The 24,152-nt window shown below is 56.2% G+C and overlaps 9 protein-coding genes across 9 annotated transcripts; 4 read left to right on the forward strand and 5 right to left on the reverse strand.

The window, feature by feature from the left end:
- Positions 1–36: 36 nt before the first annotated feature.
- ISF_04553 (FMN-binding split barrel) lies at positions 37–837 on the forward strand (the record flags this gene model as incomplete). The annotated part of the gene is made up of 1 exon (XM_018848159.1): positions 37–837. One exon carries the CDS (start codon positions 37–39, stop codon positions 835–837), a length of 801 nt encoding a protein of 266 aa, XP_018704493.1.
- A 113-nt stretch (positions 838–950) lies between these two features.
- On the reverse strand, positions 951–2,917 carry ISF_04554 (spermine/spermidine synthase; the record flags this gene model as incomplete). The annotated part of the gene is made up of 3 exons (XM_018848160.1): positions 951–1,373; positions 1,441–1,747; positions 1,803–2,917. 3 exons carry the CDS (start codon positions 2,915–2,917, stop codon positions 951–953), a joined length of 1,845 nt encoding a protein of 614 aa, XP_018704494.1.
- Positions 2,918–3,558: 641 nt separating this feature from the next.
- Positions 3,559–5,918, reverse strand: ISF_04555 (nitrogen regulatory protein OTam; the record flags this gene model as incomplete). The annotated part of the gene is made up of 2 exons (XM_018848161.1): positions 3,559–5,452; positions 5,542–5,918. 2 exons carry the CDS (start codon positions 5,916–5,918, stop codon positions 3,559–3,561), a joined length of 2,271 nt encoding a protein of 756 aa, XP_018704495.1.
- Positions 5,919–11,223: 5,305 nt separating this feature from the next.
- On the reverse strand, positions 11,224–12,276 carry ISF_04556 (putative domain, di-copper centre; the record flags this gene model as incomplete). The annotated part of the gene is made up of 6 exons (XM_018848162.1): positions 11,224–11,250; positions 11,318–11,683; positions 11,730–11,777; positions 11,832–11,917; positions 11,970–12,046; positions 12,107–12,276. 6 exons carry the CDS (start codon positions 12,274–12,276, stop codon positions 11,224–11,226), a joined length of 774 nt encoding a protein of 257 aa, XP_018704496.1.
- Positions 12,277–13,071: 795 nt separating this feature from the next.
- On the reverse strand, positions 13,072–15,448 carry ISF_04557 (Zinc finger, Mcm10/DnaG-type; the record flags this gene model as incomplete). Its single annotated transcript, XM_018848163.1, has 2 exons — positions 13,072–15,389; positions 15,439–15,448. 2 exons carry the CDS (start codon positions 15,446–15,448, stop codon positions 13,072–13,074), a joined length of 2,328 nt encoding a protein of 775 aa, XP_018704497.1.
- A 576-nt stretch (positions 15,449–16,024) lies between these two features.
- ISF_04558 (Ribonuclease H2, subunit B) lies at positions 16,025–17,329 on the forward strand (the record flags this gene model as incomplete). Its single annotated transcript, XM_018848164.1, has 1 exon — positions 16,025–17,329. The coding sequence occupies one exon, from the start codon at positions 16,025–16,027 to the stop codon at positions 17,327–17,329; it is 1,305 nt and encodes a 434-aa protein (XP_018704498.1).
- Positions 17,330–17,399: 70 nt separating this feature from the next.
- Positions 17,400–18,144, reverse strand: ISF_04559 (DASH complex, subunit Duo1; the record flags this gene model as incomplete). Its single annotated transcript, XM_018848165.1, has 2 exons — positions 17,400–17,849; positions 17,914–18,144. 2 exons carry the CDS (start codon positions 18,142–18,144, stop codon positions 17,400–17,402), a joined length of 681 nt encoding a protein of 226 aa, XP_018704499.1.
- Positions 18,145–18,996: 852 nt separating this feature from the next.
- ISF_04560 (hypothetical protein) lies at positions 18,997–20,262 on the forward strand (the record flags this gene model as incomplete). Its single annotated transcript, XM_018848166.1, has 1 exon — positions 18,997–20,262. The coding sequence occupies one exon, from the start codon at positions 18,997–18,999 to the stop codon at positions 20,260–20,262; it is 1,266 nt and encodes a 421-aa protein (XP_018704500.1).
- Positions 20,263–20,874: 612 nt separating this feature from the next.
- ISF_04561 (Tubulin-tyrosine ligase) lies at positions 20,875–23,516 on the forward strand (the record flags this gene model as incomplete). The annotated part of the gene is made up of 3 exons (XM_018848167.1): positions 20,875–21,779; positions 21,833–21,898; positions 22,100–23,516. 3 exons carry the CDS (start codon positions 20,875–20,877, stop codon positions 23,514–23,516), a joined length of 2,388 nt encoding a protein of 795 aa, XP_018704501.1.
- Between the last annotated feature and the right edge of the window lie 636 nt (positions 23,517–24,152).

Here is a 24,152-nt window from a genome sequence, read left to right on the forward strand (position 1 = left end):
TTTTTTTTTTTTTGGCCATCATCTCAGCTACTCACAATGGGCCGCCACAACCTCGAATACCCCAAAGACGCCCTCAACAAGGTCAAGCGCCACGGCGAGCGCGGCGTCTACGCCCTCGAGCGCATCCACGCGCTCGTCAACGCCTCGCCCCTCATCCACCTCTCCATGACCGTCCCGGACTCGCCCTTCCCCGTGACCCTCCCCATGATCGGCCAGATGGGCTCCTTCGCCCGGCCCTCCGCCTCCCTCGGCGACCCCCTCGACCTCTACGTCCACGGCTATGTCTCCGGCCGCATGTTCAACACCGCTTCCTCCTCCTCCTCCTCCTCCTCCTCCGGCGAGGGCATCCCCGTCTGCGTGTCCGCCGCCCACGTCGACGGCCTCGTCCTCTCCCTCTCCGCGTTCAACTCCAGCTACAACTACCGCTCCGTCGTGCTCTTCGGCCACGCCGCGCTCGTCACCGACCCGGAGGAGAAGCTGTACGCGCTCAAGCTGCTGACCGACGGCGTGGTGCCGGGCAGGTGGGAGGGCGCCCGGCTGCCCCCGACGCAGGCGGAGCTGCAGAGCACGTCGGTGCTGCGCGTGCGCGTCGTCTCGGGCAGCTTGAAGGCGAGGGACGGCGAGACGGGGGATGATAAGCATGATATGGAGGATGAGCGCCTAAGGGGGGAGGTGTGGACGGGCGTGGTGCCGGTCCACCAGGTGTTTGGCGAGCCGGTCCCGTCGTCGTACAACAGGGTTAAGGAGCCGCCGGCGTACATTACGGACTACGCGAGGGAGACGACCAAGGAGAATGGCGAGTATGCGGTGAATGCCATCAACGCGCAGAAAAAGTAGAAACAAAGACGATAGTATATAATGAAAAGAGAGAGAGACGAAACCGGTTGGCCGTTGGCTTGACGTACATGCAATGTATATACAAATTATATAGAAAATCTCTCCCTACACATCTACCACTTCTCCCACACCACGCCCGGCAGCACCGTCCTCATGATCGACCAGTGGCCGCGCGCGCTCGTCTTGTGCGATTGCGTCACAATGTCCGTGTCGTTGGCCCTGAGGAGGAGGGTCTGCCCCTGCTGCTCGGCGTCCGCAGCCAGGTACTCGGCGGCCTGCACCTCGTGCGTCGGCTCCAGGAACTCGCGGCGCGCGAAGCTGTTCAGCCTGTCCGCGTCGGTGGCCTTGCGGAACGTCAGCGCGCCGGGCGTCGTCTTGCAGAAGATGACCATATTGGTGAAGTCGGAGCCGCCGTGGGCCGCGATGGACTCCGTGTCGGGAGGGAACTCGCGGAAGATGCGGCAGGCGGGGAACACGGCGCCAATGGTGCGGACGATGGCGCGCGGGCCGGGCAGCGCGAGGTCGCCGGCGTAGTTCTGCAGGTGTAGAGGGTCAGCATTTGGCGTCGGGAGAGGAAGTCAGGTATGGGAGAGGGCATCTCACAATGGCAATGGCTCCGTGAGGTGTGAGGAGCGCGCGAAGTTGCTGCAGGAACTCGAGCGTGAAGAGTTCCACGGGCTCGGCACCGCCCGTAAAGACGTCGTGCACGATGTAGTCGAAGCGCTTGCCCGCCGGGTCGTCCGCCAGCTTCTTCGTGTACCGGCCAGCATCTGCCAGCACGGGTTCGTTGTTCTCGCGCAGGTGAAAGTACTTCTTTGCAAACGCGTGCACCACGGGGTCGATCTCGACGACCGTCGTGTCGACGCCGTGCACCACCAGGGCTGACGGCGTCGTCCCGATGCCGAGGCCACTTTTGAACCTAGTTAACAGCCATAACATGGTAGACATGGGGGAGAACAACTTACATGACGAGAGCCTTGGCATCGCTGTCCGCCACAGCCGTCTCCGTCTCGATGAGCCGCACGGCCTCGAGCATCGCAAACACGCCGTAGATGGGCTCCGCCACGACGCCACCGGTGACGCCCGCCGCATCCGTGTACTCGCCGCCCAGAAGGCTGTGGTCGCAGCGCAGCACGCGGAACCCGCCGCGCCGGCTCTCCAGCACCGAGACGTACCCCGTGTTGGACTCCTTGCGGTCCACCAGCAGCCATTCGTGCGCCTGCAGCGTGCCGTTGAGCGCCGCGGCCGCGCGCGCCGTCGGTACGTGCGTGTTCAGCACCGCCGTGTGCAGCACCGCCGGCGCCGCCAGCAGCAGCCACGCCGACGGCGCGAGCGCCGCCATCAGCCCGCCCAGCGACAGCTGCATGCCGACGCGGGTGAGCGCAAACGTCGCCGCCGCCGCCACCGGGCCGTTCTCCGTCCGGCCCGCGAAGCGCAGCACGTACTCGCGCGCCAGGCCCTCAAACGCCGCGAACAGCGCCCACGAGCCCATCCCCGGCAGCGCGTCCGCCACGAACCGCGGCAGCAGCGGCACCCTCACGCCCTCCAGCGCGTCCGCCGCGCACGCCGCCGCCAACAACACCACCGGCGCCACCGTTAGCACCTCCGTCAGCAGCGGGCCCCAGCCGGGGCCAAGCGCCGCGCTGTGCGGCTCCAGCAGCACCTGGACCAGCGGCGCCGACAGCGCGACCACCGGCAGCAGGCGGGCCGCCGAAAGGCCGCCACCAGCGCGGGCCAGGGTGCGCGCGAGGAACAGGTTGCCGGCCCAGCCGGCAAAGGCCGCGGCGGCGAGCACGCGCGGGTGGTGCGTGGCCGCGGGGATGCTGCCGTAGACGGGCGCGAGCGCGAGCTGCGACGCGTGCGCGAAGAAGCCCGCAAAGAAGAGAAAGGTGACGGCGCTGCGGACCTGCCGGAACTGGGCGGTCAGCCGGGCGAGCTGCGAGCCGTCCGTCTGCGCCTTGCTGGCGAGGTCGCGCAGCTCCCGCTCGTACTGCGCCTTGGAGGACGCGACGCTCGGTTCCGCGGCGGAGGAGGCGGTCTTGCGGCTAACAGCAGGTGCTGCGGCTGCTTTGCGAGGCATCGTTTCGCGTGTTCGTGTCGGGTTGTGTCTCTCGTCAGATTGGTAAACGCAAAGTAGGAGGGCGGGTTAGAGATTGAGGGAGCTTCAGGGAGCTTGTTGAGCGAGGACGGATGCTGGCAATGGTTGTCGGACTAGAATACAAGATGAAGAAGAACCGAATACAATAGCACGCAAACGAGCTGGAGATAAGAGCGTCGTCAAATGTCCAGCATCTGATCGCGGGAGGACAGGTTGGAGGAAACAAAAAAGGAACGCTCTGACGTCTGGGCCATCGGAAGGAACGTTTCATGTGCTTTGCAAGCTGTAGGTGGGGTCGTCCCCTGATGAGAGCTCCGTGATGGGGCCGTTTGACGACGACCTTGCACAAGAGAAAACCGGAGTTTGATAGCGTGCCGATGAAGAATCGGCGGTTTTTTGCTTTATTTATTTCCGGTGGCCTAGAATATACAGTTCAGCATTGGAGCAAGCACCACCCCCTCGCCCCCTACCTCTCTCTGCTGTGCGCACTGTCAAGCAAGTCTGGCAGATTTGCTGCGCGGGAATCAAATGGGTATTTTCATAATGCATTCTATCTCGTTATGTCAAACTGAAGAAGTCTCACCAGAGATGCCGCCCGAGGCCTCCCTCAAGCATCAGTGCAATTACAAGGCCATACGATAGTCGTCCTCCAAATCGTCCTCATCATCGCTAACCGCACTGTCGTCCTCGCTGTCCAAGCTTTGCGGGCTACTTCTATTCATTGCGACGCCCATGCCCCTAAAGCCGCCTCCCTGCACGGAAAGTCCACCACTGCTACCTCCATAGCTCGAAAACGAAGTTGGCAGCGAGCGGCCCGTCATGTCCATCGCGCCCGTCGGGCGCCGGCTCAGGGACGGCTTCTCCGGCAGCTGGCGCAGCAGCAAGCCGGTGGAGGTGTCCAGCATGTCCATCGCGAAGCCCGTCAGGTAGCGACCCTGCTGGCCGGGCTGCTTGGCGCTGACAGACAGCGTCCAGCGGTACTCGGCGAGGCGGCGGCGGTACCAGTCGGCCTCTTCGCGGCCAGGGCTCGTCGCCCACAACAGCGCACCAAAGGTGCCGATGAGCGCGAAGCCCGTCTTGGACGCAAAGTACCAGAACGCGCGCAGGTGCGCCGGTGACAGCCGGTTGACAAAGTCCATGCTCGAGATGAGCCGCGCCTTGGCCGCGCTTCGGCAGATGTCCTCCAGGTACGAGTCGACCGTCGTTGGTGAGGCGCTCAACACCCCAACGATGCGCCGGTGCAGCGAGATCTCGGCGGAAAAGTACGCCAGGTGTAGGTAGCCCACGTTGGCCGAGGGCGGCCGTTGTTGTCCAGGAATGGCGGCCCCGGCGGGCCCGACGGCAGCGGAGGGAGTGCTGCGTCCGCTCGAAGCGGAGAGCGACTCGAGCCGCACGCATGCGGGCAGATCGGCGTACCACTCCTTGAGCTTGAGCTGGATGGGTTTGGCTTGGGCGAGCACCATCTGGGCACCCTGAGCGCCGGCGTGCTCGACCTTGTGCATGGCAGCGAGCGTGTAGAATGTGTCGAGGATCTCGGTCAGGATGGTGGTGAGCTGGACGAAGCGCATGAAGACGACCCGGCCCGTCTCGTTCTCGTCCTGTTGTGCGGCATCGCACTCGTCCGGGTCAATGTCGGGAAAGTCGTGGACGGTGAGGCCGCGGACGGCCCAGTTGGACGGGGCAATGTGAGAGGGTCGACCGTGGATGAGGGCGCCCCATTTGTCCTGCATGTAGACGGCCCAGGAGAGGCGCTTGCGAACGCCCTTCTCCCAGGGCGGTATGTCCCAGCCGGAGCTATCCAGATGCAGGCCGAGCTCCTGGCTGATGGCGACGAGCTGCGCCGTCGATGCCCACGGCGCGCTGCCGGGGATCTGCGCGAGCAGCAGCGCGGCCTCGACCGTCGACAGCTTCGGGCGGCACATGGAGTCAGCTAGACTGCTACGCACAATACGCTCCAGCGCATCCGTATCGGGTCGCTGCAGCTCGGCCAGCGCCGGGCTATGACTCCACCAGTTGATGGCCAGCAAGTAGACGGCAGCGAGCAGCGATGGACTAAACTCCTGATAGTCTCGCTCGTACTTTTCAATGAAGACGTACTGTTGCACAATGGGGAACGCCGGGTGCACGCGTTGGAAGAAGAGATCGATGAGGGCGCGGCCATGTGGCGCGACGAGCGCCTCGACGGCCATGACGTCTTGCTGCTGTTGCGCATAGCCGCGCGTGGTGCTGTCCGAGACGAGGAGGAAGTTGTTTCCCTCGCTGACCTTACGCAGCGACCCGCGTGAGAAGGTGTTTTCATTCTCGGGGTCGTAGTCGGAGAGGTTGAGCAGCGAGGGCTCAAAGTCGGTCGTGTGCCCGATGTACAGGCTGTGGCGGTCGAGCTGCAGACCCAGTGTACGGCCGAGGCTGGTCGGTCCGCCGACATTGGCAAAGTCTTCGAGGAGACTGGCGCTGGTGGTATTTCTGGCATATCTGTTGGTAGTATGTCGCCGAGAGTGCAGATCCGACGTGGAGAATCTGGACATGTGGTTAGCTGCGGTGCAAATCGCCGACTAGATAGGCCTGGAAAGAGATGGAGATATCCGGGCCTGCTTGTACAAACTTACCCTCTCTTGACGGTGCCTTCCCCAGACGGCTCGCCGTGCAGCTTTCTCTTACGGGACTGGGGGCTCAGGGCGAGCAGAGAGCACTCGGCGCCGGCCTCGAGGCAGGGCGTGCAGCCGTCCTTGTCGTCGCGGGTGACGCACCGCAAGCCGAAACGCTGGCACGCCTGGCATGGCATCGCAACGGCCAACGAGGATGAAGTCCGGGTCACGGGTTCGAAGCCAACCCTCTCCTGTAGGCTGGCAGGGCCGAGTTCAAAGCGACTTCGATTCGACTGTGGGCGGTGGTCTCCGGAGGAAGTCGTCTGAGCCTGAGCAGAGGGTCTCTTTTGGGTGATGTTGATGGGCGCGGATGGCTTGCTTGTATTGCCGGTCGCCATAATTAACATGGAGGGCAGAAGCCAGGGTCGAGGAAAAGCAAAACAAGAGCGTATCGGAGGATGGATGTGTCTTGGAGGCTGGCGGGTTGCTCGTCTATTGAAACCAAGACGGCCTGCCTGCTTGCCTGCCTGCCTGCCTGCCGAGTGCGGTGAAGGAGCTGAAAATGTGCCCGCGTGCGTGAACGTGAGCGGCTCTTTCAGCCTGTACAGAGACCGGAAGCTCTCGCAAGAGTTGAGGGAGACCGGAAGCTGAGGCTGAAGCTCGATGACTTTGTTGCGAGCTTGTCTAACGGTTGGGGATCGGATTGTTCTTTGGCACAAACTTCAAGGAGGCGGAGCGGCAGAAGATGCGGCAAGGATGTGCTTGACGGGTACAATGGCCCGTGGTAAGATGTGGCAGAGACAGAGGACCTGAAGGCATTGACACACAGGAACAGAGATTACAGCGGTAAATGATTACCAAGAGTGTCAATTTTGTGTTTCTGCGTGCCTATAGTGTTTCTTTTTTGTATTTTGTTTTCCTAGAGGATTGGGGATGGGAGGTTGCTGACAGCATCAGTTGCAGCAGGAGGGAGAAAATGACGAGTCGGAAAATGAGGTCAAGTAGAAGAAGGGCTTGGCAAGTATGAGGAGATGGAGTAGGATGCAGGATGAATCATTCAAAGGATGACAGGAAGAGGAATGAAGGGAAGGAGAGAAAGAGAAAGAGAGAAAGAGTAGAAAGCCAACGGGGGCGGAATGGGTGTGGGCAGAGTCGCAATATAAGAAGTCGGATGTAGAAGGAGGAGGGCTGGTGGTTCGGGTGTTGATACCGATAATACGCCGCGGCATGTGCCTGTGAGTGCTTTGTGGTAGAGGTTGATGAAACGGTGGCGGCCGTGTAACAAGGCAGTCAGGCAGCTAGTGAGAAGAACAATCGTGGTAATAAAAAGAGAGAAGAGAAAAACCAACCTGCATCATCGGGTAGCATCAAGCCATAACTAGGCACTATGGGCGGCGTGGGCGAAGGCGTGGGAATGTGGATGGGCAGCTGGGATGGCCAGACCAGGCTAAAATGAAGGTGGGCTGGCTGGCTGGATATAGCAGGCCGAGGAGCGTTGTTTCGGAGGTGAGCGAAGCGTTGACCTGTTTGGGCTTAGGAGGGACAAGGTGCGGAATGAGGAGAGGCGTCGTTAATAAGCCGTCTATCCGCCTGGCGGCCGGACGAGTGGTTTTGTTATTAAGAGGTATTAGTCGACTTCCTTTGTCACTGCCGATCCGCCGCCGTCTGCTGTTGGCGGTGGAGTTTGCAGCGCGGTGCGTGGACTGGCTCCTCTCTGGCTCTGGCGTCGTCGGTTGACTGGCAGCCGGTGGAGGAGGGCTAGCCTATTATTAGTGCTTGGTCGCGGTATTCGGTAGTGGTGGTGATAGAGAAGGGTACCTAAGTATGTACATACATAGTATAGTTCTTGTTGGTTGGGGGGATGGGGTGGCGCCGATGTGGTTGATGGGACGAGCGATTGGAGGGAGTGAAGTGTTTTGTTTGCTTGTGCATGCATGCATGCATTGATGAACAGAGAATAGGGAGAGTGGCCTGAGGAGAAGCTTGCTCAATGATTGCCAAGTGGCTTGGCTGTGGCGCTGAAGAGGCTGGTGAGGTCCGTCCAGTAACGAAGCTGTAAATGTAGAAGACAGCACATGCCGGTATAGCTTCACAAACATACTGTAGTTCCAAGATGGGAGTGTCAAGTGTCAAACATGACGACATTACATGCAGGCGAGGACAAATCTATTCCCTGGCAAGTTGGAATTCATTTTGCCGTTGCCGCCTCCAGTAGGTAGACCAGGAGTGCGGCAGTTCCAGCCATCATCGGGATAGTTACTACTTGCACTGCCGTCTCTGTTCCTTGTTTTCCCCATCCACGTCATACCACTTGTCAACAACAGACAGTCTCGACAAATCCATTAATCAAGGCTGCAACAAAACAAGCCGCCTCATGCAATTCCCAACTCCCACTTCCCTTGATCCCTTCCCTACGGATACTTTTTCAACCTACCTAGAACGCTCAAGAGACCAGGCTAACCCCCACAGCCAAGGCCCCCAGTCAGCCACGTTCCTTATCTACGGCCACTCTCAGCGCCGTCTTTTATCAGCCCGCTGCTTTCCATGACAACTGCCCGTTAATAATGTGTACAATAATCCTTCCTTGCTCCTTCTATTCGCCACATGCAGTTAAGCCTTGAAATCGTTCACTTGTTGAACAATAAACGAACTCAAGGGACTGCAGGTAATTACCAGGCAACTAACAATAATTCCCGACTTCCCCGCACAATACCGGACCCCCCCAAAAGTCCCCTGCGATTCATCAATGCAAAAAGACGAGTCAGTCCTGCGCACCCCATTACGTACAATGACATGCACACTACCAATCGCCCACCACAATTAAACCTCGCCGTTAGTCACCTGTTATTAACGCGATGGCCTCGACATACGTCCTTGTTTCCTCTGCCTTTTATTAATAATACTGATACGTACGTATCATGTCGAGACAGTAACAAAAATTAGGGCGTGTCAGGAAATCGGCCCTACTACAACCAGTCACATGGGGTTGTCGTCCGTCGCCTTTGCACGGGCAGCCTCGGCTATCATGGGCATTACTTTGCATCCACGTATCTCTGTCTCTTTCTATTGTACCTCTTATTATGGTTGCCCTCTTCACACTACACTGACACATCACCCCCCCAATGCAAATCCCCGGATTTCCTGTTGCAGCTCAGCTCAGCCCAGCACGCACAGCACATCTTCTGCGGGGTGCGTGTTTCAAAGATGCACATGTATGTACTTGCACAGCCGCCTTCTTTCTTCGCCTTACCAAACCATCGTCTGTCTATTCATCCATCACATGCCCGATCTCTGCCAGCCCTGCCATCTCAAATTCACTTCCCATCTCATCCTTTCCCTTTCTTCTTTACCGATACGTACCCTCATCCATTTCTTACCACTAGTCCGCTACATCCCACCCCACACTGGAGTCCTTTAAATCTCACTACTTCACATCCAAGAATAGCACAAAACCCGGCCAGCTGGCTGCCAAAGTTTACTTTCGGTTAGTATCGCCGATAATAGTGCAAAATAGGCATCTGGTCAGAAAAAAAAAATAACACTAAGTTGTAAAAAAAAAAGAAAGCAAGTTGCACGGGGTCTTTTTACGAAATCAATATAAACCGGCGTGGCTAGGTAGACGAAAGTCAAAAAAAGTCAGAAAGCTGGTGAACCCCCCACTACAATATCCTCACTTCATTCTCTCACCTCGTCATTACCAAATCGAAACACACACTTGGCCCAGTTAACCCTTCTTCTCTTCCTCGCCTCGCAAGAGAAGGGGGCCAACTGCGGCTCTGCTTCTACAGCTTCCACAAGAGGAACCCCCAAGCCCCCTTCTTCTCCTGCGCCGCCACACACATCATCCAAGCCCATCAACCGGCCGTGACAGCTTCCCGGACTTCCGCGCGCCGCCATGAAACTCTTACCTAACCTGACCTGACCTGGCCTTAGTTCCGTCCCCCCCCCCGGCTCCCTCTCTCCCTCCAGCCCGGCTCGGCCCAAGCGACCTGCCGCTATTGAACCCGGTGTGGTCCATGCTGCAAGAGCCGCGTGCATCCATCCCGAACAAACCACGTGGACAAGAACTCGTCGAGGTCAATGCCCGGTCAAATCCTGGTCATCAAAAGTCTCCTTACTCCTCGGCGCTCGACACCGACAGCCGGCAAGTTGGTCATTTCCAGTCTACCAGTACATACCAAGTCCTCTGGTCAAGTGCAACCACTTCGTAAGATGATTATATCAACTACCTTTCATGGAATTGACAGTCTTGGCGCCATCTTGGTATGTATCCTCTTGTCACCTTTACGCCACACCTAACAATCCGTCTAGTATCGCCGCCCTCCGCCCCCGAACTTGACCATTGGCCCTTCCGGAGGCGGCCGCCAATAGCTGTCACATTTTTGTTGCGTAACATTTAACCCCTCCAAAACACTCCCTCCCGCTTGCCAGGTCTAGCCACCCGTGCAGCTTATCCAACTTGCTCCCATCATCGACCATTGTAAACAGCCACCACCGCAGCTGGCAGCTCATGAAGTCGCTCTGCTTGGGTATCAAGTCTTCAGGGAGATGATAAAACGATATTCCTATTCTGGGTCTAGCTAATACTTGTAAACAGAGCTTCCCATGTCTACGAGACCCAGCAAACTAATGATACAAGCTTATATTAGTGGCAATGACGCCACAGCTTGAGCTGGCCCGTACCCATACCGGGACTCCAGACAGCTACGCCCGCTGGTCAGGCTAATCTGCTTTTATAATCTACTCCCCAATCTAATTTTGAAAAATTGGGAACCCGAATATTCCGGAAGCTCTGTCTCTGATCGTGGCGCTGCAACCTGAGCTGCTTCAATCTGGATACCCAGGCTCGGAACCTGTGCCAGAGAAACCGACCCGTCGTCCTGCATTCTTCACTTAGCACAACTCTTAATGCTCCTATTCTGACCACACAAAAGCAACTTACTTTGATAATTTCAATCTCCAGAAACGACTGAAGCGTGTCCACAACAACTGTAATGCTTTTGCCTTGCAATGTGCTGTCAAGAGAGTCCAAGGGGATCTCGCCATAGACAACACCATACTCAGGCATCGACAACAATACCAGATTGCCCACATACGTGCCGTTCATGGACAATTCGATTGAACATGGGCGTTCAACCTCGGATACCTCCACGCTCAGGTGAGCAAAGTATCTTGTCAGCATCGGGCGTGGGCTGTTCCCCTCTGCGTTTGCTTCACGTCCCCTCAAGGCCCTCGAGAACCTTGGCTTTAGTTCGTTGATTCTTCGAGTCACTTCCTCACGCTCGTTTTTCGATATCTTGATTCTGAATTCCAAGCCAGGGTATGAGTAGCCAAAATCATGGATGGACCGAACTGTATTGGATGTGTGAAACTCAGTCTCGCTTCGTCGAAAAGGTTCCAGCGGTGAGTTTGCCGTGATAGTCGTGTTGGCTGGTGTAGCCCATCGCCCAAATCCAGGGTATTCGTCACGGAAAAGCTGATCGTCAGGGTACAGAGCTTGCCAGTACGCCCAAAAGCGATCGACATTGGTGTGATGCAGCATGCTAAAAAACATGTAAGCCACTTCTTCGCCAGATTTCACAAGACACTTACAACAAAGGATCGAACCCTGTAAGGGCCACAGACACGAATTGTCCTTGGCATGCTGCAGCCCAATGGATATCTCCGTGAATGGCCTCCAGACTTTCCCCTCTGGTATCCATGCTAGAGAAGTGCGAAAACGTGGGCGACCTGGTGAACGTGTCGTACTATTTCCATTAGTTCTTAGCTTTCGTCAAGATCACAACCAGTCACATACCATTCTTGCTTTGTAATTGCCGCGCTGGAGGAATTCGTTGGCTGTCTCCGGATAGGTCATATTCTCCTGGTTGCATCGGTATACTCGATTTCTATGCTCCGAATCGAACTCTCCGAATTGCCCGTCTACAACTGCCTGTGGAATGTTGAAAGTTTTCAGCGGATTTTCCACGTCCTTTGCTGTCAGTTTCCCATTTTCGGCGACAGTAATCTTCAGCGTCTGCGGCACAGTACTGTCTGGCACGCGTCCATCCATAGCCCAATCCCAGAACGGCGACCTGAGGGAATCGGCCGCTTCGATGTATGTCGGACGGTGCTCTTCGGGATACTTCATGGCGATCTCTTTGGCACGTTTCACGAGTACTTGCTGCAAGGTGTGAGCCAAACCCCCAATCAAGGCGCTCGGCACTTACCTCAAATAATACCACATACGGTCTGTGCCATGTGAGAAAAAGCAGCTCCTAGCCAACGTCAATTCATATCTCAGAGCTTCTATCATGAGCGTATTGACTTACCCCATGTGGACAGTAGCCGCCCCAACCCCCTCCTGTTTTCCTTGGTCCTGTGTTGTCATATTCCATGGCCGGCGCTCCGTGTATTGCTAAAAGGCCATATTAGTACTGTTTTTCTGTTGCATGACTGCTAATACATACCGGAAATTTGAAAGTACGATTCGGGGTCCGTCATATCTGTAGCCTGCATGGATGCGAGCGCCTGGATGTAGAGATCCCTGACACCCAGAGTCAGATTCTGCTCTATGGAGAGGCTGAAAGTCTCGTTTGAGACTCACCATTGCGGTCCACCTTTGGCATAAAGGTCAACAATGTTTTGTCTGGGTGGCACGGTCGGTGCTGTCGAGGCGACTGGGACTCCCGTCACAATGATAGCGGCCGTGATCGTCGGGAGCCGTGTTAACAGCAGCGTTGCTGCAGCAAAGAGTAATTGATAATGAGGTAGCATGATTTTGGAGGAAATATATTCTTGATTCTGGTTGATGTAGAGGTGATTGTTTTGGTAAAAAATGGAAGTGAAGATAGAAATGGAAATGGAAATGGAAATGGAAATGGAAAGTGAGCATTGTCTGAGTGCCTCGTCAAGAAGATGAACGGCCCTCTCTCACCTGCTCCTGCCGTCTGGGACGTGCCTGCCACACAAGGTCTCTGCGCGACACTCAATTACGGGTTTTGGGAATCCCCCTCCGTCAGAGCCATGTCACTGCATGCGCTGAAATGCCGCTGAACGACCAGCAGCCAGTGTTCAGCTCGTTTGACCTGTACAGTGATGCCCCGGTATACGGGACACAAGGCATAGCTTCTACCGCGTCCAACGTTGCGCAGACACCGGACAGTGAATGTCCATGCTGTGAAACCTGTCTCGTTTCTTGTAAATATCCGAACATGTTCGCCAGAAGTCGGCATACCGGCGCCACAGCTGACCGCCCTTGCCGGCCCATGGCATCTTCATTGACACAATCCTCGGTCTTGATCGATCAATCAACAAACTCTTGAGTGCGTAATCTACACTCATCGATTGAATGGACACGATGCAGCCGCTTCCTCTAAATGCGTTATTCGTAAGATATCATACAAGAAATGCTAGACCTTTCCGGCGCCACACCAAAACAAATGCTGAAAACGCTACTCCAACGATGCAGTGATGCAGTGATGCAGTGATGCAGTTTCTGGTGAGAAAGAATAATGCCTTGATACCCGTGCCCAGCCTTTCCCAGTTCCGAAAATCCCATCTGTATCCGTATCACGAGTGAACAATCTCCAGCTCGTCGTCATCAAAATCTGCCATACCCGGCCGTGCAGATAGATCCGCACCCAGGCTCTCTCTCCCAGCCTCGCGAATGCCCCTCTCCGTGACAAAACGCGTCTTCTTGCGTGGCGAGCGCGTCCTTGGAGGCTGCCCTTCACCACCCGCAGCCTTCATACTCGACAGCTTCTCCTTGACACCCTTGCCCCAGCCGAGTGCCGATGACCCGTTACTAGTCGTCGTCACGACGCTAGACTGCGAGCTGTCGTTGCGTTTCCGCTTGACTGGGCTCAAGTGAATATGTCGATCAGCCCCCCTTCCTCTTAGGAAATCTAGGGATAACAGGCTTTGTGCAGAGTCTGCTGTGCTGGGCGGCCTTGCCGAGATTTCACTCCCGCCGGCCTCCTGGGCCGATGTCGCCGCCTTGGCCCCAGTGAGCTTCATGTATTCTCGCCCAGCGGCGCTCCCTATTTGCCCAAGCTTATTCATGATTTCTCTCTCCTTTTCCTTTGCCTCCAAACTCCTCTTCAAGAACTCAGCTCGTTCTTTCCGATCCCCTAGACTCATGTCTTTCCCATCGATCAAGTCCGCTGAGCTCATTGAGCGCGATACGAACCAATGCGTCCCCGTCTCCCGATCGAATTTCCCATTGGAATCCTTCCTTTCCTTGGGCTTTTCTTTTTCCCTTTTCCGTATGCCCCAGCCCCATGGGCTCCATTCATCACCCCCAGAAGCTGACTTCCCGCTGCGATTCGGCCCTCCAAACCCGCTACTGTTCATTTCTATTCGCGACGACTTTTGTTTCTTGACCGCTTGATTTGTGTGGAATTCACAAAACTCTGTTCGCTTCTTGTTGACCCACGATCCACAGGGATTGCCATCCTTCTTCACCGACTTGCAAAATCCCAAATCGCGAGCGATTCCAATTTCCAAAATGGTATCTTCGTCAGAGTTAATAACGAGACTGAAGCGCCCTGTATCTTGTCTGCCTGGCGGCGGTGGCATAATGTTTGGGTTCAAGATGGCAAGAACTGTGCCTTCGCTCAGTTTCCAGAATCGTTCGAACCCGCTGTCGAATAGAAAAAGATCAACCTCAAAATCCAAGTCGGTAAGGGTCATGACCATATAGTTGCCTCTGTCCTCGTCCTTCTTGCCTACCCTTGGCATACGTGATCGAGGCTCTGACTTCTTAGCCAGAATAGCAAACACGACAATATCCTGTTCGATATCAGGCAAGCTGAAGTCCGGTGCTTTGACATTCAACAGCAAGTCTTTGACGTTGTATGATTTCTTTCCGGATACGCCGCGAGTGAGGACGTTGTGCGGGAGAATTCTTCGAGACAGGTGGAAGCTCGAGTATAACTCATATGAGGGTTGCTCTTCCTCACATGTAGGACCTAGGGTTAAAGATTTGCTGGCGTCATTCGTTCGGCCATCGGTTGCGCCGTATGTGAGCGTGCCGGAGGGCATCGTGCGACTTCTCGCTAGAAAACCACTGGTAGATTTATTGGTCCCTAGAACCTGGTCTCGGGTAAACGTAGGCGGTGCCAAGGGAACATTTGGAATCTCCACGGCATCATTCTTGAAAACATCCATTTCGTCCTTTCCAATGCCAAAGGCATTGGAACGAACGCTTCGAATCTTAGCTTGCCGTTCTTTCCGGAATGCCTCCTCCGTTCTTAGGCCTGCGAGACGCTCACTAAATGTGGTAGCTGGTGGAGCCTCCGAAGCTGACGCAGCAAGTGAGCTGCCACCTGATCGCGAGCTCAGTGCGCTGTTTAGGCGTTTATGGCTTGGGGCTCTCTTTAGAGATATATCTTTAGCTGTTAGCCCCTTGTCGATACCCAAGAGCACCCGGCTAGGTGATGTCTGTGGTTGCGTGGCCTGGAGCTTTCGGACTGGCGACGCAGGGACCTCGATGGCATCATGATTGTATCTGGGGCTCTTCGGGATTTGCTGACGGTCGGAGATGGAAGGCGAGGCTGAAAGTGCACTTCTCCCACCACTTGTGCCTCCAGAACCGGATTTCCCTCCCCGCGCATTTTGTAATTTCTTGAGCCGCAGCTTTGCCTGGATTTCCTGGAGCTTCAACTGCAGAGTCTCCTCGTCGTCTTCATCGTCATCGCTAGCTTCGTTGATGCCAAGTCCGACACTTGCAGACAAAGGTGGACCAACGTTGAGGCGATTACCGCGAGAGGGCGAAGGGCTCGGCGAGGTTTGGAGCATTTCGCGATATCGTTCCCGGCCTTTCGGCGTGCTCAGAAGAGCTTCGTGTGGGGATCGTGGGGGCCATTGTTGCTCAGGTTCTTTGCCACCTTCGTCAAGTTAGAATCAAAGCAGGGAAATACGCGATAGTACACATACCTGGAGCCATTTTGCTCGGCGCAGGTGTGCCCTGGCAAGGGTGTTTGAGGCCAGGGCTGCATATGGGCTGCGGTGCGCAACGGGTATGATGGTGGCACGTAGCCAAAGTAGTGGTTATCGACACTCAGATGGACCCGTAACTGTATCCAGTCACTAAGAATAAAACACGGGAGCTACTACCGATGACACTGATGATGCTGTAAATGATAGAAAAATCGCCAAAGCCCGCAAACAAAGCAATATGCATTAGGTGAAACGACTGATGGTGGGAAAGAGGTTTAGCGCCCTTCGCTCGTTCCCTTCCAACGCTGACTTCAATTCGTTTGCTGCGCTGCAACGGGGCTCCGCACTGTTCTGGCTGCTGGTGGCATGGATGGAGACGCGTAAAGCGCGTTTTAGCCAACTGCCTATTCAACGCTGTCGGGGCGGTACACAGGACAAGCGTCTACGCGACGGTTGACAATCCAAAAATTCTTTCTATTCGCGTTTTTTCAGCCATTATTATATCACCTTTTTTCTGGTTAATTTTCGGCTCGTCATACTCCCTAATTTTATGCATCACGGCCCACCACGCGACGCTTCCATCATGAGAGACACGCGATCCTCGAAACTCGCAGCGGCAGACACTCCGAAAGAAACTTCTACCTCCAGGTCAAAATATGCCTTGTCTTCAAAATCGGGACAGCCTTCTAAACTCTTTATTCTACCGCGATCCGCGACAGCAGACGCCCGAATTGTCTCCCTCCCACACCCTCAGAATGGACGGCCATCGAGATACCTAGCCTGCCCGGAGACAGGCCTCTACGAATTCACAAAAGTCGCTGTGCCCAAGAAGGCGCCACGCAGCTGGCTGATTGCATCTTCTAGCAGCGAAAAGGAGAAGCATGGCATCATTCAGAGCGCAGAGGCGGCCTCCAGCGCGGATTTGTTCGTCGCGACGGCAGTCGACCCCTTGTTCCTGTTACTGCCTGCTTTGATGGATGCCAAGGCAACAAAACCCTCAACAGACCAGAAGCGCTTATTTCTCTCAATCGAAGACTACCTTCATAAACTGCCGGAAGATTTGTCGAATCTATCTGAGGTAGCGCAATGGCCCAAGACGAAGGCGCTCCTAGAATCGAGACTAGCCGCGGTATGCGACAGCGTCGACGCCGGTGACGAGACCATGTTCCGGGTCAACGAGGAGAAACTCTTTTCGGTCATACTTTCTAAAGCTACCCGTTTTGCTTCTGGGGGGCTTCCTATCAGCGTCGAGGAGAAGTTTGTGCAAAAAGCTCTCGAGGCGCCTATCCTGCTGCGCAGCGCAAGCAACCTCGCTGGATCCGCTGCCGCTGTCGCAACGGCTCTCGAAGATGCGGAATCCGGCACGTCGACGCCAAAGACGGAGTCAGCCGAGTCTCAATTCAGTACTGCGACCGAGGGGTCGACTTTTAGCGCAATATCGCAGCCGTCCACGGCAGCGTCCTCCTTTTCCGAGGAAGATGTCGCCGTCACGACCGCCATGACAGCATCGACCGAAGTGATTCAGCTCCAGCGTCTCCGAGTCGCATTTGATTTTATTTGTGCCAGTTGCATCCCACAGGTTATCGGCGATCGATTGAAAGCGTCTCTAGCTGATAAGACTACTTGCAAGGTAGACTTTGAGCCGCTCTACACATATGTCACGGATCTCGACAAGCTGCGCAAGGAGGCAATGGCAACGCGACCCACTACTGACTTTTCAAAAAAGCGGATGCGTGACGAGGAAGAGGACGAAGCGCGGCTAGAAAAGAAGAGAAAGGCGGAGGAAGACAAGAAACGCAAGGCAAATGAAAGCCGAGGCGTCAGGGACTTGAAAAAAGTGAACACGACGGGCATGAAAAAACTAAGCGCTTTTTTCACGAAGAAGTAAATGCCACAAGGGCATGGGTATCTATTGTAATAAATGTACTATGATGTTGAAGATGATTCTTTCCGCGCAACTATCTTGTGCCTCGTGACCGGGTGCCTCTAACTGTGCCAGTTCCTCGCCCGATACCCGATGTTCCACGACTGCTAGAGCTGGATGTGTTGTGGGATAAATAGCTAGAGCCAGCACCGATACGGGATCCTGCCCTCGCCCGGATGCTGGAGGCTGTGCTACGCGTGCTCGCTGTGCCACGGAGGGACCTGGTGCCGGGTGCCAGCCTGCGTTTCGTTTCCTCCTCCTCCCGGCGACGGCGCAGTTCCTCGCGTCGCTGCTCCTCCTCGCGCGCCTTGCGCTCGGCCTCTTGTTGTCGCTGGAGGGCTTCGGCTTCCTGTTCGGCAAGGTCCTCCGTCGTGCCTTTCCACCTGGGGTCAAGGATCAGGCGCTGGTTGTGTTCTGTCTGGGAAAGGATTCGGGTCCATGTGTTGAGGAGAGTAGAGGCGTTGTTTACCGTCTGCGTCACAACCTAGATGCCGGGATTGTCAACTGTTGAATGGGCGGGTGGTTGCTTGAGCGGGGTCTAGACATACATCCATGTTGCCCCCGGCGCGTTCAAGTGTACCAATGAGGCCTTCTATGGCCTCATTGACATTCTTCACTCCTTCGAGCTCCTTGCGCAGAAGCGCATCGCGATCGGGGCCTTCTGAGGCTGGCGTGCGCGGGGTCCTTGGTGTCTTGGGAGTCCTGGGTGCTTTCTGTGGGAGGGTTTGCTGGGGCGACGCCCAGATGTCGGTTTCTGTGTATTCTGAGTCGTCAGCCATAATGGCTGGTGAGTTGATTGGCGAGAGGAGACAGCAGCTGGGCAGGGCAAATGGTGACTGATCGCAGGATGGTATGACTGTACGTGCGAAACAATCCTTGTCGGGCGGCGTTGAAGTTGCAGCTGTCGGATGCTAGCACGGTGTACAGCGTCGTTCGGCGTCCCCAGTAGACAGATTTCGGCATCTACAGGCGTCTGCGTAGCGCCGTCAGTGCTACTACGGTACTGAGGGATCCCTGTATCCAAGGACCAGGATAATCATCGGCCCGCCTAATAATGAGACCACTTTAATAAAGACGCCCTAGTTACACGAAAATAACGCGCCCTCCCCTAGCATGGGACGCGTCGCGGGCGGCCGTTGTGTAGAAAATAAGCTGCACGACACGTGTGGGCCCCGCTTCTACCACTGCACCTTAGCAGAGGGGGCTGGTCCAGCGCCCGAGCCCCCATACCTCTGCCCCAGCCTCCTCTTTGTGTCGCCGTACTAGAACATCAACCTCCTTCTCCCAGATTTTCGCATCACCTTTTCTACCCTACATCGTTTAACAACAACAGTGTTTACAAAAACTCACAACAACAAGGACGGCTTATCCCATACTCGATTCCTATTGCATTTCTACAGCCATTATTAGTGTTGAACATTTTTCCTGCGCTGTTTATCCTGCCGCTGCTTGTTAAGCTGCTATCTCCTGGTCTATTTCCCTAGTGTTGACCCTACCGAGAGTCCGCGATTCTACACGACAGACAGTGACGCGAGTAGCTAAAAGCATCTGCTGCCTCGCCTTGCAACCACGTCCCACAGCTACCGCGCTATATCCTTTTCGCAGTTGTACAACGTGTCATGGCCGCCAGGATGAATGTCAGAACCCCGTCACCGCCACCGTCGACTCGGGAAATGCAAGCCCCCTCAGCACCTCGCTTCGGCTATCAGGACGACTATCACCCCTACCCCAAACCGAGCCGTTCCACGCGAAGCTCAACTCAGCGCAATCGCACACCTTCACCTGCCACCTCCCATCAAAAGCCTCCTGTCTCTCCGCGCAGCACTAGAAGGGCCAACATTCAGAGCAACGCTGCCATGGCCTCGCCAGTCCCTTCACCGCGCAAGCGACGCCAACCCCCCGCTGATACCAGCCGTCGCAGTGTTTCGGGCTCACTCACAGCTCAGAGCATTGCAAACGCCGCCGCGGCGCTTGGGCCGTTCGATCTCCCACCCACCAGCAACGCAGTGAATTCGACTGGTCGTGGGTCTTCCTCTCGCTCCAGCGGCATGCTTCCTACTCCTTCAAAAACTCCATCAAAGCCTGCCAACGAGAAAACAGCCGCCGAAATCGCTACCTTTGCTCGCAACCTCTTTTCCAGCGACGACTCAGCCCCAAAGCGAAAGCCCAGGTCCTACTCGGGCCTCGGCATGGATAGCTTTACCGCCAAGCGGGGGGATGAGCCCATTGAAATATTCACTGATACCAAGGACTCAATTCCCGAGATCGACACCAGCGATGCCAACCCATTTGCCGGCCCCTCCAAGCAAGAGACTGCGACCAGCCCCCGTCGCAGTCGTAGGAAGATTGCGATTCCTGGCGAGGGCTCCCAGTCCCTCGAGGATGCTATGCATCGCGAGGATGGAATGGTGTACGTCTTCCGCGGCAAAAGGTTCTGGCGCAGGTTTGATGATGCGGAGGAGGAGCTGGACCAGGACGCTCGTCTCAGGCAGCCACTTACTCGAGCATCCGTCAAGCCACGACTACTATTCCCTCCCAAAAAGAAAGAGCTATCTGAGAAGGAGCTTGAAGACGAGGAGGCAATGACTGATGTCGAAGACGAAGTCAAGGAACGTCTTGCGAACCCCGTCCCCCAAACACCCACCAAGACCGGCAAGGAGACTGCCAAGACTCCGGAGGCCCCGAGATACGCACCAGTCTCTCCACCCGAGACCAGGAGGACAACGAGATCATCCAACAGACTGTTAAGCGAGGAGACTCCGATTAAGAGGAGGCGCCAATCAAGCCTGTTCGATTCATGGCCACGCACGAAGAAGGAGCCCAAGGCACCAGCACCCACCAAAAGAGCCGGTGACGACGGACTTGCCTCGACATCTACCAAGCGTACTCGCGCATAAACAACTGGACCTGGGAATCGATAGGTCTTTTGCATCATGAGCATTACTTCTTTATAATGATGGATGCTGCCGCGTATTTCTCTACGCCGGTCAGCAAATTCCTCCTTCTTCTCTTCGACAAATTCTTCCATGTTATTACAAGTCTGTTACCTAGTTAAGAAACTGAGCGGTTGAAGAAAAGGAAGCATATTGGGATATTGTGGCGTTTGGGGGAGTTCATTTTGTTTAACTACCTATTTTACTCTACATGTTAGAGACTAGTCAACTAAGATATGCACATTTTCGCAACAATCGACTTTTTCCCCTCTGATTATAATTACAGGTACAATTCTAGCAGCGTAACAAACCCATACCCCCCCCCAAGTGATAAACGTTGACACCATCAGGAAGGCCGTCACAAGCTCGGCTGTGTTGCCCCACCTTCGTCTCCAATCTCGGGCGGTGGCCATTTGCGGGTTAAAAAGATGCCCCTCCATCACCAGCATTTGCCGATTTCACCTTTTCTTCGCAAGTCTTACAGTCGCCAAATGGGACCATTATAGGGCACGGTTCATGTTCTCTTGCCACAATTTACCATATTGAAAGTCTGCGCCTAGCCGTCGCGCCGCCGTCATGCATATACTGGTCACCAACGACGACGGTCCGCCGTCGACCAAGGCGTCGCCCTATATCCACGCTTTTGTCAATCACCTCAAGGCGGCCGGTCACGCCGTGTCCGTGTGTCTGCCCGACTCGCAGCGCTCATGGATCGGCAAGGCGCACATGATCGGACAGACGCTGCGGCCGCTGTACTTTCGGCCGGCGGCCGCCGTCTACGGGGAAGAGACCGAGGGTACTACCAACGCTCGGCCGGACGCCTCGGGCGCCGGCGAGGAGGAATGGATCCTGGTGGACGGCACGCCGGCGTCGTGCGTGCAGATTGGCCTGAACCACTTCTTCCACGACAAGGGCCCTGTCGACCTCGTCGTCAGCGGGCCCAACTACGGCCGCAACACGACGGCCATCTTCGCGCTGAGCTCGGGCACGCTCGGCGGCGCGCTCGAGGCGGCCGTCTGCAAGGTACGGGCCATCGCCGTCAGCTTCGCCTTCTTCTCGCGCAACCATGACCCGGTCATCATCGACGCTGCGTGCCGCCAGGCCGTCAAGGTCATCAACGGCGTGTACCAGCAGTGGCCGACGGACGGCAGCGTGGACCTGTACAGCGTCAACGTGCCGCTCGTCGAGGCCGTCGACACCCGCAAGACGTACCTCACCCAGATGCTGCAAAACTACTGGCAGGCCGGTGGCTGCTTCGAGGAGATTGACGACCCGACCGCCGCGGATCCCAACGAGGAGGAGGCCCGGATCCGAGAGGGGGATCTGTCACGGGCGGCGGCTCCGGACACCACCAAGACCGACTGCAAAGGGCACAAACATAAGCACTTCAAATGGGCACCCAGGTTCACCGACGTCTATACCAGTGTAGAGGAGGCCGGACCCGGGTCTGATGGATGGGTGGTCAAGGAAGGTCACACAAGGTATGCTTCAAGGTTTCGGCATCGTGGTGATTCACCGCTGACATAACCATTAGCGTGACGCCTCTCAAGGCGAACTTCGCACAGGCTGGTGTAGGAAACGGCCAACAGGAGCTGAACTTGTGAGTTGACCCAGTCATGTTTCATCTACGATCGTAGTGCGTTTTTCATTTTGTGTGTGCTATGGTTCCCTGGGCGGTTTGAAGTCTGGATCTTCCTGAGTCAGTAGGAATAGATAAAGACGACGTGCATACATGACGTGGCGTGTATATTATACATACTTTCCATCGATAGACACAATTCTTACCCTTAGATTTTTACAGTTCAGAGCCTGCTATGCGGGAAGAAAGCACGATATTGGCCTTGAGAGAGAAACCATCAGCCAGCACCAGCTCCGACAAGATTCAAGCATTTGTTGCCTACGAAGATGAGTATGTGCAACCACTAATTGTGTCTGCGCTTAAATCGCTTCTGCCTGATGACTCGATCGACTTAATCACTACTGTTCCGGTCTCAGACGACGGCACGTTCTGTGCGTCACGCGCGCTCTCGCCGCCGCATGCGCGGGCGCTACAGATCATGCAATACGAGGCCCTCGACTTTGACCAAGCCCACTCCCACACCGGATCGTTCCTGATCAACAGCTACATGATCAGGAGGGCCGTGAACCGCAAGCACTACCTCTCGACGACGGTCGAGCACTGGGTGGCGAAGCGGCCAGACTCTGTGCTCAAAACGCACGTCAAGCGCAGCGAGGCGTTCGAGGTGGACTACGCCGAGTTCCTGGACGATGCTCTCGTTGAAGCATTTGATCTTCGCGAGAGCCTTGCTCGCAACGATGCGCTGGGTGAGGGCGCGCCGCCGGAGAGCAAGGAGTGGTGGATCCTGAAGCCGGGCATGAGCGACAGGGGCCAGGGCATCCGTCTGTTCAGCACGATGGACGGGCTGCAGGCCATCTTTGACGGGTGGGAGGAGAACCAGCCGGACAGCGACGATGACGAGGCGGAGGGAGAAGAGGGCGGTGCGGCGCGTGAGGAGCAGACTCCTCAGGGCGGCGGTGATGACGACGACGACGACGACGAAAAGGACTACATCACAACCTCGCACCTGCGGCATTTTGTCGCCCAGCCGTACATCCACCCGCCGCTGCTCCTCAGCGACGGCGGCCACAAGTTCCACATCCGCACCTACGTGCTCTGCACGGGCAGCCTGCGCGTGCACGTGTACCGGCCGATGCTCGCTCTCTTCGCGGGCAAGCCCTACCGCGCGCCGTGGGAGGCTCCCGACGACCCCGCGACCTTCCTGACCAACACGTGCCTGCAGGACTCTCCCGGCGGTGCGGCGGTGCGGTCCTTCTGGGCGCTCGAGGGGCTCACGGCGGCGGCCAAGGAGGACGTCTTCGCGCAGGTGTGCGCCGTGACGGGCGACATCTTCGAGGGCGCGGCGCGCGTCGCGCCCTTCCACTTCCAGACGCTGCCCAACGCTTTCGAGGCGTTCGGGCTCGACTTTTTGGTGGACGCCGCGGGACGCGCGTGGCTGCTCGAGGTCAACGCCTTCCCGGACTTCAAGCAGACCGGCGCGGAGCAGACGGACATCGTGGCCGGCTTCTGGAGGGGGGTCGTCCGGGAGGCGGTAGCGCCGTTCTTCGGGCTCGAGGAGGCGCTGTCGCGGGATGGGAGCGATGAGGAGGAGCGCAAGGACATGGTGCGCGTACGGGACATTGACCTGGGTCGGCGGTGATGAGTGACGTCGATTTGTCTCTGATGTATGTATTACACACAACTTCTACATTGGGGGGGAGGGGGGGGGGCGGTCTCGTTCCCTGTTGCAACTCAATCTTGCGATTTCAGATCTAGCCGCTACTTGGAAATTAAACTGTACTGGTGTAATTTCCACATCGGCTCATACCTAGGGGCATGGATGTTTAGTAGACTTTCGATGGCCGGAGGCCTCCAAAGAAGACAATGTCTTTGTTTACATGAATTTTTGATTCATTTGTGTTTCTGTCTTAATTATCTGCTCATGTCAATGTGATGCTCGATTTGTGGCCAAGGTTTTCGTTAGTGCGGCCACCAAGAACAAGCTTAAATTCGCGTGTGGGGAAACAAAGATGACCCGTGAGAAAGCTGGCAGAGAAATTGTGGTAACAGAATACGAGGCAATTATGAAGTAGCTGCACGGAGGGCTGTGTTGCTTCCCATCCCGCAGGCTGAGTGAGGTTGAGTTCCCAGAGCCTTGGCCGCATCCCACGAGCTCTGACATGAAAGGTTCGTCGCACTCTGCACAGCCTCCTCATGAGATGTTTGACCAGGACGGCCCGTTTCAACGCCCCCCAGCCGCCGCACGATGACGGGACCCCTTTCAAGATGGTGTGCG

The sequence above is a fragment of the Cordyceps fumosorosea genome, assembly GCF_001636725.1.
Source record: "Cordyceps fumosorosea ARSEF 2679 chromosome Unknown scaffold_10, whole genome shotgun sequence".
In the NCBI taxonomy this organism is placed as follows: Eukaryota; Fungi; Ascomycota; class Sordariomycetes; order Hypocreales; family Cordycipitaceae; genus Cordyceps; species Cordyceps fumosorosea.